At 35.6% G+C, this 11,874-nt stretch overlaps 1 protein-coding gene across 1 annotated transcript; it reads right to left on the reverse strand.

Moving 5' to 3' along the window:
* Window positions 1-257: 257 nt before the first annotated feature.
* On the reverse strand, window positions 258-11,639 carry LOC131170241 (uncharacterized). Its single transcript, XM_058129305.1, has 5 exons — window positions 11,441-11,639; window positions 10,784-11,317; window positions 1,832-2,505; window positions 1,398-1,628; window positions 258-485 (listed from the first exon to the last, which is right to left on the reverse strand). Exons 1-5 carry the CDS (start codon window positions 11,637-11,639, stop codon window positions 258-260), a joined length of 1,866 nt encoding a protein of 621 aa, XP_057985288.1.
* Window positions 11,640-11,874: the final 235 nt, after the last annotated feature.

Here is an 11,874-nt window from a genome sequence, read left to right on the forward strand (position 1 = left end):
AATGCGACGTTACCAAAGTATTTTCAAAGTTGAGCTCTTGTCATCATCTTTTGTGAAGGGCTATCAATTATGTCCTCTTTTGGATGATCTCTATGATATCTCCATTCTTGAGGTAGGTCATCATGATGTGGTTCATCAATTTGGAGTTCTTCAATATTGGGCAATACTTCTTGATCACTTTCTTGATCTTTCTCATTAGCATCTTTATTGTCAATATCATTCCCAATTGCACTTTGGGGCTCAATAGGTTGACTTTGTTACTTTTGAGTCTCATCCTTTTTTCTTCCAAAAATTTCACTTAGTTCATCATCATCACAAACAATCTTTCTTTCCAAGAAGTTGTTAGTTTCATCAAATATAACATGAATGGTTTCCTCAACTAACAAAGTTCTCCTATTAAAGAATCGATAAGCTTTGCTATGCATTGAATATCCTAGAAAAATACTTTCATCTGATTTTACATCAAACTTTTTGAGATTATCTTTCTTATTGTTCAAAATATAACACTTACAACCAAATGCACGAAAGTAAGAAATGTTAGGCTTCCTCCCTTTCCATAATTCATAAGAGATTTTCTTTAAGAGTGGCCTAATCATTGCTCTATTCAAGTTATAGCAAGCAGTGTTTATGGCTTCTGCCCAAGAATATTTTGGAAGACTATGTTCACTAAGCATTGTTCTTGCCATTTCTTGTAAAGTTCTATTTTTCCTCTCTATAACTCCATTTTGTTGTGGGGTTCTAGGAGCTGAAAAGTTATGAAAAATGCCATTGTTTGAACAAAATTCATCAAAAGATTGGTTTTCAAACTCTCTCCCATGATCACTTCAAATGGAGGAAATGGGTAAGCCTTTTTCACTTTGTACTTTCTTACAAAAAGATATAAATACACTAAAAGTTTCATCCTTATGTGCAAGAAAATATGTCCATGTATACCTAGTGTAATCATCTACTATGACCAAGGTATACGCTTTACCACCAAGACTAATAGGTGTAATAGGACCAAACAAATCAAGATGTAATAACTCAAGAGGTCTAGATGTTGAAATAACATTCTTTGATTTGAAAGAAACTTTGGTTTGTTTCCCAAGAGAACAAGGCTTACAAACATGGTCTTTTTCAAAGTTAATTTTTGGCAAACCTTTAACAAGGTCATATCTTAAAAGTTTTGAAATCACATGCATACTAGCATGACCAAGTCTTCTATGCCACAACCAACTATTTTCTTCAAGAGATACAAGGCATCTTTCATTTCCATTTTCAATAATATTCAAATCAAGCAAATATACATTTTCACTTCTAGGTGCAATGAATAATGTATGATCATTATGCAAACTTCTAATCTCACAATGTGTAGAATTAAAAGTAACTTTATAACCTTTGTCACATAATTGACTTACACTAAGGAGATTGAATTTCAAACTTTCAACTAATGCGACATCATTTATGCTTGGATTTTTCCCAATAGAGCCACTTCCAATGATGTAAGCTTTGCCTTTGTCCCCAAATCTCACATGTCCACCACTTTTCAAGGTGAGGTTTGAAAATTTTTCTTTGTCTCCAGTCATGTGTCTTGAACAAGCACTATCAACATACCATTGTTCACACTCTTGCTTGCTTCTAAGATATACCTGAAATTTATTGACTATTTCTTAGGTACCCAAGCAAGTTTGGGTCCTTGAGGGTTAGAGACATTAGGAATTGTTCCTTTAGGCACCCATATCCTTTTTACTTTTGAGAAACCTTTCCTTATGGGACAATGACTAACCATATGACCATTTTGGTTACAGTAAAAGCAAATGACATTTGATAATGAATGAGATGAAGCTTTTACAAAGAAATTTTTGTATTTTCCATAGTGCATGAATCCATCATAACCAAGACCAGATTTTTGATTTGATAATCTTTGAGAACCAAGTAACGTATCAAGAATTTGTGTGCCATTTGTGAATTTAGCTAAATCATTTGTCAAAGATTCCACCTTAGTTTCTAAAATCCTGTTTTTCTCAATGAGTTTTTCACAAGCAATTTTTGAATCTTCTAACTCCTTATTCAGCTCATCAAACAAGAGCATTTGATTTTTATAAAATTTATTTTCTTGTACAACAATGCTCATAGAATCATTTTTAGCTCTTAAGGAAGCAATTTCTTTATTTAAAGCAGAACATTTTTTCTTATAAACTTTGTATTCTTCATATAATTTGGCAAATGCTTCTTCATAATCCTCAATACTAAGAGAGTCAGAATTATTTACCTCAGCGTTGATTTCTCTTTGTTGGGAACTTTCTGGTTTATCCTCTTCTAGAGCCATGAGACAAATGTGTGCAACCTCCTTGTCACTAGAGTTATCACTTGAGGAATCATCACTATCCATCCAACCAGCAACCAAGGCTTTCTTGCTCTTGTCCTTTGAATTCTTCTTTCTCAGTTTAGGACAATTTGGCTTGATGTGACCAGGTTTGTTGCATTCAAAGCGTTTAATCTCACTTTGATCTTTGCTTGTTTCACCTTTGGGAGAATATTTCTTCAGGAATTTTGTAACACCCTCCCAGTAGCAACTCCGTACATTCTACTGTTCCGGCGACCGGTGTCAGTCCGGACAGCTAGAACGTCCAGAAAAATATTTAAACTAAAGTGAGGAACCATAATTAACTCAAATATTAATAAGAAAAATTTAGAAAAATTTTAGAAATAAAATACAACCAAGTTAAACGAGCCGGTGCCCAAGCGATAGGTAACCAGAGGGAAGTTGCGGTTCTCGCAACGAGGAGCCCTAGACCCGGGGGAAAATTTTTAAAATAATTTTTGGGACTCCAGAGAAGGGTTATTGAGGTTCCCATGGCATTAGAATGCCAAGAAAATATTTAGAAAAATTTTTCAATCGGTACAGCCAATTTTGACCCGTTAAGCCAAACGGAGGGCATTTTGGTCATTTTGCCTTCAGAGGTGATTTTTGGCCGACTTGTCCAGTTAAGTAAATAATTAATATGGCATAAAATATGAATAAATATTACTAAAAATTAAAGTGAAAATGACTAGAGAAAAGAAGAAAAGAAAATGAAAGAAAAACCTAAATATGACATCACATGATGTCATTTGGAAGGCTTCCACCAATCACAACCCAACAAGCCAAATTAAAAAGAGAAAAATAACAAATGAAGAAACGAATTTTCTGGTTCTTCTTCTTCATTTGGACGTGAACCTCTTCTTCCATAGATAAGTATATTCAAGCTTTTCAAAGCTTGATTCACCCATTTCTACCCAACAAAATCATAACCTAGCTTCACAAAAAATTAACCTAGCAACTTGAGTAACCTCTAGGCAGCCAAAAGAAGAAGAAAGAAGGAGTTTGGGTAGTTTGAAATTCTGCCCTATTCAAGGTTAGTGCCTATTTACACTTAAATCTCTTTTAATTCATGTTAAAGACTTAAAGTGAGTAAGGTTTTGTGAATTAAATGAATGGAATCTATGTATATGGACCCTATGAATTTTCGGCAGCCCTAGGAAGGAATGATTTTGATTGTATTAATGGACTTAGAGTGAATTGGAGATTATGTTTAAAGTGTATACATATATATATATAAGAATGAAAGGGTTAACTAAATAAATTGTGAAAACCATGACTTTGAGCTAGGGTTTAGGAGTGAAAATTTGACTTTGCTTATGAAATTGTTAAAGAACATTCTAATAGTCAATTAGTGACCATTTGAGGTAAGTTGACCATAATTAGGAGTGAATTATTGCATGGCAAAGCGGAATGGGCAGGCTGCCCCATGAGTGCAGCAGGGTGACTGAAATTTTAGTCCACTTGGACTGCCATATCTTGAGCTGTGTTGGTCCAATTGGTGTTTGGCCAATTGGACATGAAACTAGGCTTATAATGGCACATTTTGTCTGAAGAAACCATTCCCAAAAGACCAAAGCAAGTGGACCAAAAGTTGGCCCCATTCCGGATACCCTGCAACCAGCACCTGCAGAAATGACCAAATGGCCATAACTCACTGTAGATATGGTCAATTAACCTGAAATTTTTACAGAAACAAGATAGGATATAGACAAACAACTTTCATGACGAACATCACCCCAAATTATGCCATTAACCCATTCAAATTATTGGGCAAAGTTGAGTTATCAAACCTGCAACTCTGCAGATTTTCATTTGAGCAGTAATATTTGGATGACTATAACTCTCTCTAGAAAACTTGGATTTAGGCAATTCTTGAACCGATGGAAACCTAAGGCATGGTAGAACATTTCATATGAAGAAAGTTAGACCAAATTATGAACTTAACTTGATCAAACTACTGACCAAAGTTGGACCAAAATTTGCCAAAACCCAAAATTGCAGCATGAATAGTACACGTGAATAGTAAACTTATTTTGGCCATGACTTGAGCTACAAAACTCCAAATGGAGTGATTCAAAAAAGGAAATTCAACTAGACAAAATAAGGAACAACTTTCATGTTTACCATTTCCTCAAATTCCACCATGTGATGCTTAATGGAATAGTAAAGTTAAGCTTCAAAAACTGAAAATTTTGTTTCCCTTGGTTTAAGCCTAGAAATGGTAATGGTGATCACTTCCAACAAGTTTTAAATGAAAAATGTGGTATGTTTGAAGTGCCAAAGCCAATGTACCTACTTTCTATGCAAAAGTCAACTTTTTGTTTGACTAATGAAGTGAATAGTGACACCAAAACTTGAAATTCAAAAATGTGAAACTTAAAAATACAAAATGCCCTAGTAGGCCTAATGTGATTGGTTTGGATAGTTTGGCATGCCAATAGGGTATTGTTTTAGCAAGATCTTGCGAAGGCTTTATGCCTGTGTTCATGCCTTAATGCCCGTATTCATGGCTTTTATGCCCGTATTCATGGCTTTTATGCCCGATTAGTTGATATCATGGATTTTTAGCCATCCTGACTGCATACATGGTTGCCGTGCTGCGTCCCAAGGTATGACGACGAGGCACGCGGTGTCGGTGCCAATGACCCGTTATCGATCCGATCGTCGGATAGTTTACTTGGGCATGGAAAAGTATAACTGTGATTGAACTGATTATTAAAGAAAATACGAAAATTAAGTATCAGGAACGATTACAAAAATACAAAGAAGCTCAAGATCATGAAGAAAATAATTAACGAAATGCATGAAGAAGTTAATATCATAAAACATGATTAGCCCTCGACTAAACAATAAGTTAGTAATTATTCATCTCTTGTGAACACAATAGCAAGGAAATTATTATTTTTATTTGCATATTATATTTTCTTGTATTATTGGCACCACTAAGCTTTATGATTAGCGTCGCTTTTGCAACGCTGTAGTGCAAGATTTGGACAGAGGGCCCAGAGACCATAGATTCGGTAAGGCGGTTCACACGATTCGCATAGTGTCCGTGTCACCTCACCATCCACAGTGCATTGGTAGGACACTAGGTCCCATTTTGTATTTTGAGGTTTTTGTAAATTTTGTAATTAAACTCTTATTTTATCATGTGTATTTGAAACAAATGTAATATAATTTTGTATTAATGTAAGTACTTGTAAATTGTGATTATAAATCACATGTGAGAATTTATTTATGATTTGAGTCTAATGATGATGTGAAATGAATGAATGACAAATAGAGGAATTGTTAAGAAAATTGTGTTTGTGAAAGGAAAAGTGAATACATAACTGTGACTTGTACATGATTATCACATGAGATGAATGATTGAGAAATGAATGGTGAAAAATGTTGAGATTTTGATATTGAAGTTTGAGAGTGATGAGATGATTGAATATGATCATAGGAAGTGTTTTTCACGTGTTCAAGAAGCTTTTCTCTATTTTTAGCCGGTACTCTGCCGGATTTTCTATAAAATTCTTGGAACCTCAAATAAATTATAATTTCGATAAATGGATTAAATAAATTATATTTCACAAGTTATATTCAATAGGAAGAATAAAAAAAATGAATTAAGATAAAATAGAGTGCTCGGCACACTGAGTGGCATAACTTGCTCGGCTACACTGTAGTCGGGTAAGGAGTGTCACATTTAGTGGTATCAGAGCACAGTTTAGGCGTTCCTAGGCATAGACAGATAGAATAAGATTGTGTGCATGACATGCATTGCATTCATATGAGTCGAGGTGACACTAATGCAGATCTATTTTCTTGGTTATTTTAGGTTAAGGTATGGACTCAGAATCGCAGAGGGCAGTAGAAGAAGAAGTAGTAAGCCGTATTCCGACTGGGAGTGATATTGGAAATCGGGGAGATCCTGCTCCACTAGTGCAAGAGGTCCCTGTACAACCCCAACAGGCCTTGTTTGAGCAGATGACTGGATTCTTTCGACAGATGACTGGGGTTATTCTACCACCGCCTCAGCGGAAATCACCTCTAGGAAAAATTAGGAAATATGGAGCTGTAGATTTCAATGGTCGAAAGGAAGACGATTCTGCAGCGGCTAAGTATTGGTTAGAAAGGACTGAAAGAGTCCTGCAACAGCTCCATTGCACACCAGAACAGAGTTTGGAGTGTGCAGTTTCGTTGTTACAAGAAGTTGCATATCGATGGTGGAATGTCGTAACCAAGGTAGTGCCACCAGCTGATGTAACTTGGGAATTCTTTCTGATAGAGTTTAGAAAGAAATATATTAGCTATGCTCATGAAGAGGAACAGAAGAGGAGTGGTGATCAGCAAAAGAGGAAATTTGGACAGTCTAGTAATAAGAGGCCGAGAGAACAATTAAGTCAGACATCTGATCAAAGTAGGAGATCCAGACCCAGGCCTATACCCAGAAGAGATCAACCAGAAACACTAGTAGTGAGTGCGACAGAACTAGCAAGAAAATGTGGCCATTGTAACAAGTGGCATAAAGGTGAATGTAGGGGATTGACTGGAGCCTGTTATAGATGTGGGACCATAGACCATCGTCTGAAAGATTGTCCTAAGAGGAATTTACCACGAACCCAAACAGAGGTCGTGGAAGGACCAAGTACAACAGTAACACCACTTCCAAATGTCACCCAAGCCGGAGAGGAGCAAGAAGCCCATATGTGAATTTGAGGTAAAATATTTCTTTTATGATATGCCTAAGTGTATAATGATAGATTCGAAAAAACTAAATAGTACCATATATATAAAAGAAGTAGACAGAGGGAGTAGTAGAAAGGTAAAAGAATTATCTCAAAATCCAAAACACCTAGTAAATTTCGAGGACGAAATTTAAATTAGAGGGGAAGAGTTGTAACACCCTCCCGGTAGCAACTCCGTACATTCTACTGTTCCGGTGACCGGTGTCAGTCCGGACAACTAGAACGTCCGGAAAAATATTTAAACTAAAGTGAGGAACCATAATTAACTCAAATATTAATAAGAAAAATTTAGAAAAATTTTAGAAATAAAATACAACTAAGTTAAACGAGCCGGTGCCCAAGCGATGGGTAACCAGAGGGAAGTTGCGGTTCTCGCAACGAGGAGCCCTAAACCCGGGGGAAAAATTTTAAAATAATTTTTGCGACTCCAGAGAAGGGTTATTGAGGTTCCCATGGCATTAGAATGCCAAGAAAATATTTAGAAAAATTTTTCAATCGGTACAGCCAATTTTGACCCGTTAAGCCAAACGGAGGGCATTTTGGTCATTTCGCCTTCAGAGGTGATTTTTTGCCTACTTGTCCAGTTAAGTAAATAATTAATATGACATAAAATATGAATAAACATTACTAAAAATTAAAGTGAAAATGAGTAGAGAAAAGAAGAAAAGAAAATGAAAGAAAAACCTAAATATGACATCACATGATGTCATTTGGAAGGCTTCCACCAATCACAACCCAACAAGCCAAATTAAAAAGAGAAAAATAACAAATGAAGAAACAAATTTTCTGGTTCTTCTTCTTCATTTGGACGTGAACCTCTTCTTCCATAGATAAGTATATTCAAGCTTTTCAAGGCTTGATTCACCCATTTCTACCCAACAAAATCATAACCTAGCTTCACAAAAAATTAACCTAGCAACTTGAGTAACCTCTAGGCAGCCAAAAGAAGAAGAAAGAAGGAGTTTGGGTAGTTTGAAATTCTGCCCTATTCAAGGTTAGTGCCTATTTACACTTAAATCTCTTTTAATTCATGTTAAAGACTTAAAGTGAGTAAGGTTTTGTGAATTAAATGAATGGAATCTATGTATATGGACCCTATGAATTTTCGGCAGCCCTAGGAAGGAATGAGTTTGATTGTATTAATGGACTTAGAGTGAATTGGAGATTATGTTTAAAGTGTATACATATACATATACAAGAATGAAAGGGTTAACTAAAGAAATTATGAAAACCATGACTTTGAGCTAGGGTTTAGGAGTGAAAATTTGACTTTGCTTATGAAATTATTAAAGAACATTCTAATAGTCAATTAGTGACCATTTGAGGTAAGTTGACCATAATTAGGAGTGAATTATTGCATGGCAAAGCGGAATGGGCAGGCTGCCCCATGAGTGCAGCAGGGTGACTGAAATTTCAGTCCACTTGGACTGCCATATCTTGAGCTGTGTTGGTCCAATTGGTGTTTGGCCAATTGGAAATGAAACTAGGCTTATAATGGCACATTTTTCTGAAGAAACCATGCCCTAAAGACCAAAGCAAGTGGACCAAAAGTTGGCCCCGTTCCGGATACCCTGCAACCAGCACCTGCAAAAATGACCAAATGAACAGTAACAGTTCATTTGGCCATAACTCACTGTAGATATGGTCAATTAACCTGAAATTTTTACAGCAACAAGATAGGATATAGACAAACAACTTTCATGAAGAACATCACCCCAAATTATGCCATTAACCCATTCAAATTATTGGGCAAATTTGAGTTATCAAACCTGCAACTCTGCAGATTTTCATTTGAGCAGTAATGTTTGGAGGACTATAACTCTCTCTAGAAAACTTGGATTTAGGCAATTCTTGAACCGATGGAAACCTAAGGCATGGTAGAACGTTTCATATGAAGAAAGTTAGACCAAATTATGAACTTAACTTGATCAAACTACTGACCAAAGTTGGACCAAAATCTGCCAAAACCCAAAATTGCAACATGAACAGTACACGTGAATAGTAAACTTATTTTGGCCATAACTTGAGCTACAAAACTCCAAATGGAGTGATTCAAAAAAGGAAATTCAACTAGACAAAATAAGGAACAACTTTCATGTTTACCATTTCCTCAAATTCCCACTGTAACAGTGCTTAATGGAATAGTAAAGTTAAGCTTCAAAAACTGAAAATTTTGTTTCCCTTGGTTTAAGCCTAGAAATGGTAATGGTGATCACTTCCAACAAGTTTTAAATGAAAAATGTGGTATGTTTGAAGTGCCAAAGCCAATGTACCTACTTTCTATGCAAAAGTCAACTTTTTGTTTGACTAATGAAGTGAATAGTGACACCAAAACTTGAAATTCAAAAATGTGAAACTTAAAAATGCAAAATGCCCTAGTAGGCCTAATGTGATTGGTTTGGATAGTTTGGCATGCCAATAGGGTATTGTTTTAGCAGTACTGCGAAAGGCTTTATGCCTATGTTCATGGCTTTATGCCCGTATTCATGGCTTTTATGCCCGTATTCATGGCTTTTATGCCCGATTATGTGATATCATGGCTTTTTAGCCATACTGACTGCATACATGGTTGACGTTCTGCGTCCCATGGTATGACTGCCCGAGGCACGCGGTGTCGGTGCCAACGACCGTTATCCATCGATCGTCCAAAGATAGGTTACTTGGGCATGGAAAAGTATAACTGTGATTGAACTGATTATTAAAGAAAATACGAAAATTAAGTATCAGGAACGATTACAAAAATACAAAGAAGCTCAAGTTCATGAAGAAAATAATTAACGAAATGCATGAAGAAGTTAATATCATAAAACATGATTAGCCCTCGACTAAACAATAAGTTAGTAATTATTCATCTCTTGTGAACACAATAGCAAGGAAATTATTATTTTTATTTGCATATTATATTTTCTTGTATTATTGGCACCACTAAGCTTTTTGCTTAGCGCGTCGCTTTTGCAACGCGTAGGTACTGAAGATTTGGACAGAGGGCCCAGTAGACCATAGATTCGGTAAGGCAGTTCACAGTTCTGCATAGTGTCCGTGTCACCTCACCATCCACAGTGCATTGGTAGGACACTAGGTCCCATTTTGTATTTTGAGGTTTTTGTAAATTTTGTAATTAAACTCTTATTTTATCATGTGTATTTGAAACAAATGTAATATAATTTTGTATTAATGTAAGTACTTGTAAATTGTGATTATAAATCACATGTGAGAATTTATTTATGATTTGAGTCTAATGATGATGTGAAATGAATGAATGACAAATAGAGGAATTGTTAAGAAAATTGTGTTTGTGAAAGGAAAAGTGAATACATAACTGTGACTTGTACATGATTATCACATGAGATGAATGATTGAGAAATGAATGGTGAAAAATGTTGAGATTTTGATATTGAAGTTTGAGAGTGATGAGATGATTGAATATGATCATAGGAAGTGTTTTTCACAGGTTCCGAAGAACTATTTTCGCTATTTTTAGTCGGTACTCTGCCGGATTTTCTATAAAATTCTCGGAACCTCAAATAAATTATAATTTCGATAAATGGCTTAAATAAATTATATTTCACAAGTTATATTCAAAAGGAAGAATAAAAAAAAATGAATTAAGATAAAATAGAGTGCTCGGCACACTGAGTGGCATAACTTGCTCGGCTACACTGTAGTCGGGTAAGGGGTGTCACAAATTTCTTATATTTTGAACCTCTCTTTTTGAATGCTTTCTTGAATCTTCTTGTAATCATGGCAAGATCATCTTCATCACTTGAACAATTGGAGCTGTCACTTGAGGCAGCCTTAAAAGCTATAGTTTTCCTTAATTCATCCTCTTGGCTTGACTTTAAGGCAATTCCTCTCTTTTTCTTTTCATCACCTACATTGCTCTTGCTCTTGTCATAAAACATTTCATGAGCAATAAGAGAACCAATCAGCTCATCATAAGTGAATTTGGAGAAATCTTTGGTGTCAAAGATCACTGTAACCTTTGTTTCCCATGATTTAGGTAGTGACCTCAAGACTTTCTTGACTAACTCTTCTTTAGTGAATTCTTTTTCAAGAGCTTTGAGAACATTCACCAGATCAGTAAATCTTGTGCTCATTTCTGAAATTGTTTCTCTAGGTTTCATCTCAAATAGTTCATATTCCCGAACAAGCCTATTTACTTTTGATTCCTTCACTTGATTAGTCCCTTCATATGTGACTTCAAGTTTATCCCACATTTCTTTTGCAGATGCACAACCTGAAATACGATTATAATCAGTTGCATCAAGTGCACAATGAAGAATGTTTAAAGCTTTAGCATTTGAAGAAACTTTCTTCCAATCAAGTTCATTTTATTCATCTTCTAGTTTTTCTCTATAACCATCAGCATGCAATTCTAATGGAATTTCAGGACGTTTAACAATTCTTTGCCATGCTTCAATATCAACAGATTGAATAAAGTTTCTCATCCTCACTTTCCAAAAAGAATAATTAGAACCATTAAACAAAGGTGGTCTAGTGATAGAGTGTCCTTCAGCTAAAGGTGTAGGGATACCAGCTGTGTTAGATGTGCCAGCCATTGTAGGATCTCTCTAAGGTGTTTAAACCTCAAGCAAGAGAGACAAGCTCTGATACCAATTTGTTGTCCTAAAGAAAGTGACCAAGAGGGGGGTGAATTGGACACTTTAGACAATTTTTCAGTCCTTGCTCAAGACTTAATGAGAAATTGAGGCTTTGCACTTCTATGTATGTGTATAACTCTGTTCCTAGGATGTAATTTAAGTAATCAATCAAGTTATGCACAAATACTAGCTC

The sequence above is a fragment of the Hevea brasiliensis genome, chromosome 11, assembly GCF_030052815.1.
Source record: "Hevea brasiliensis isolate MT/VB/25A 57/8 chromosome 11, ASM3005281v1, whole genome shotgun sequence".
NCBI lineage: Eukaryota > Viridiplantae > Streptophyta > Magnoliopsida > Malpighiales > Euphorbiaceae > Hevea > Hevea brasiliensis.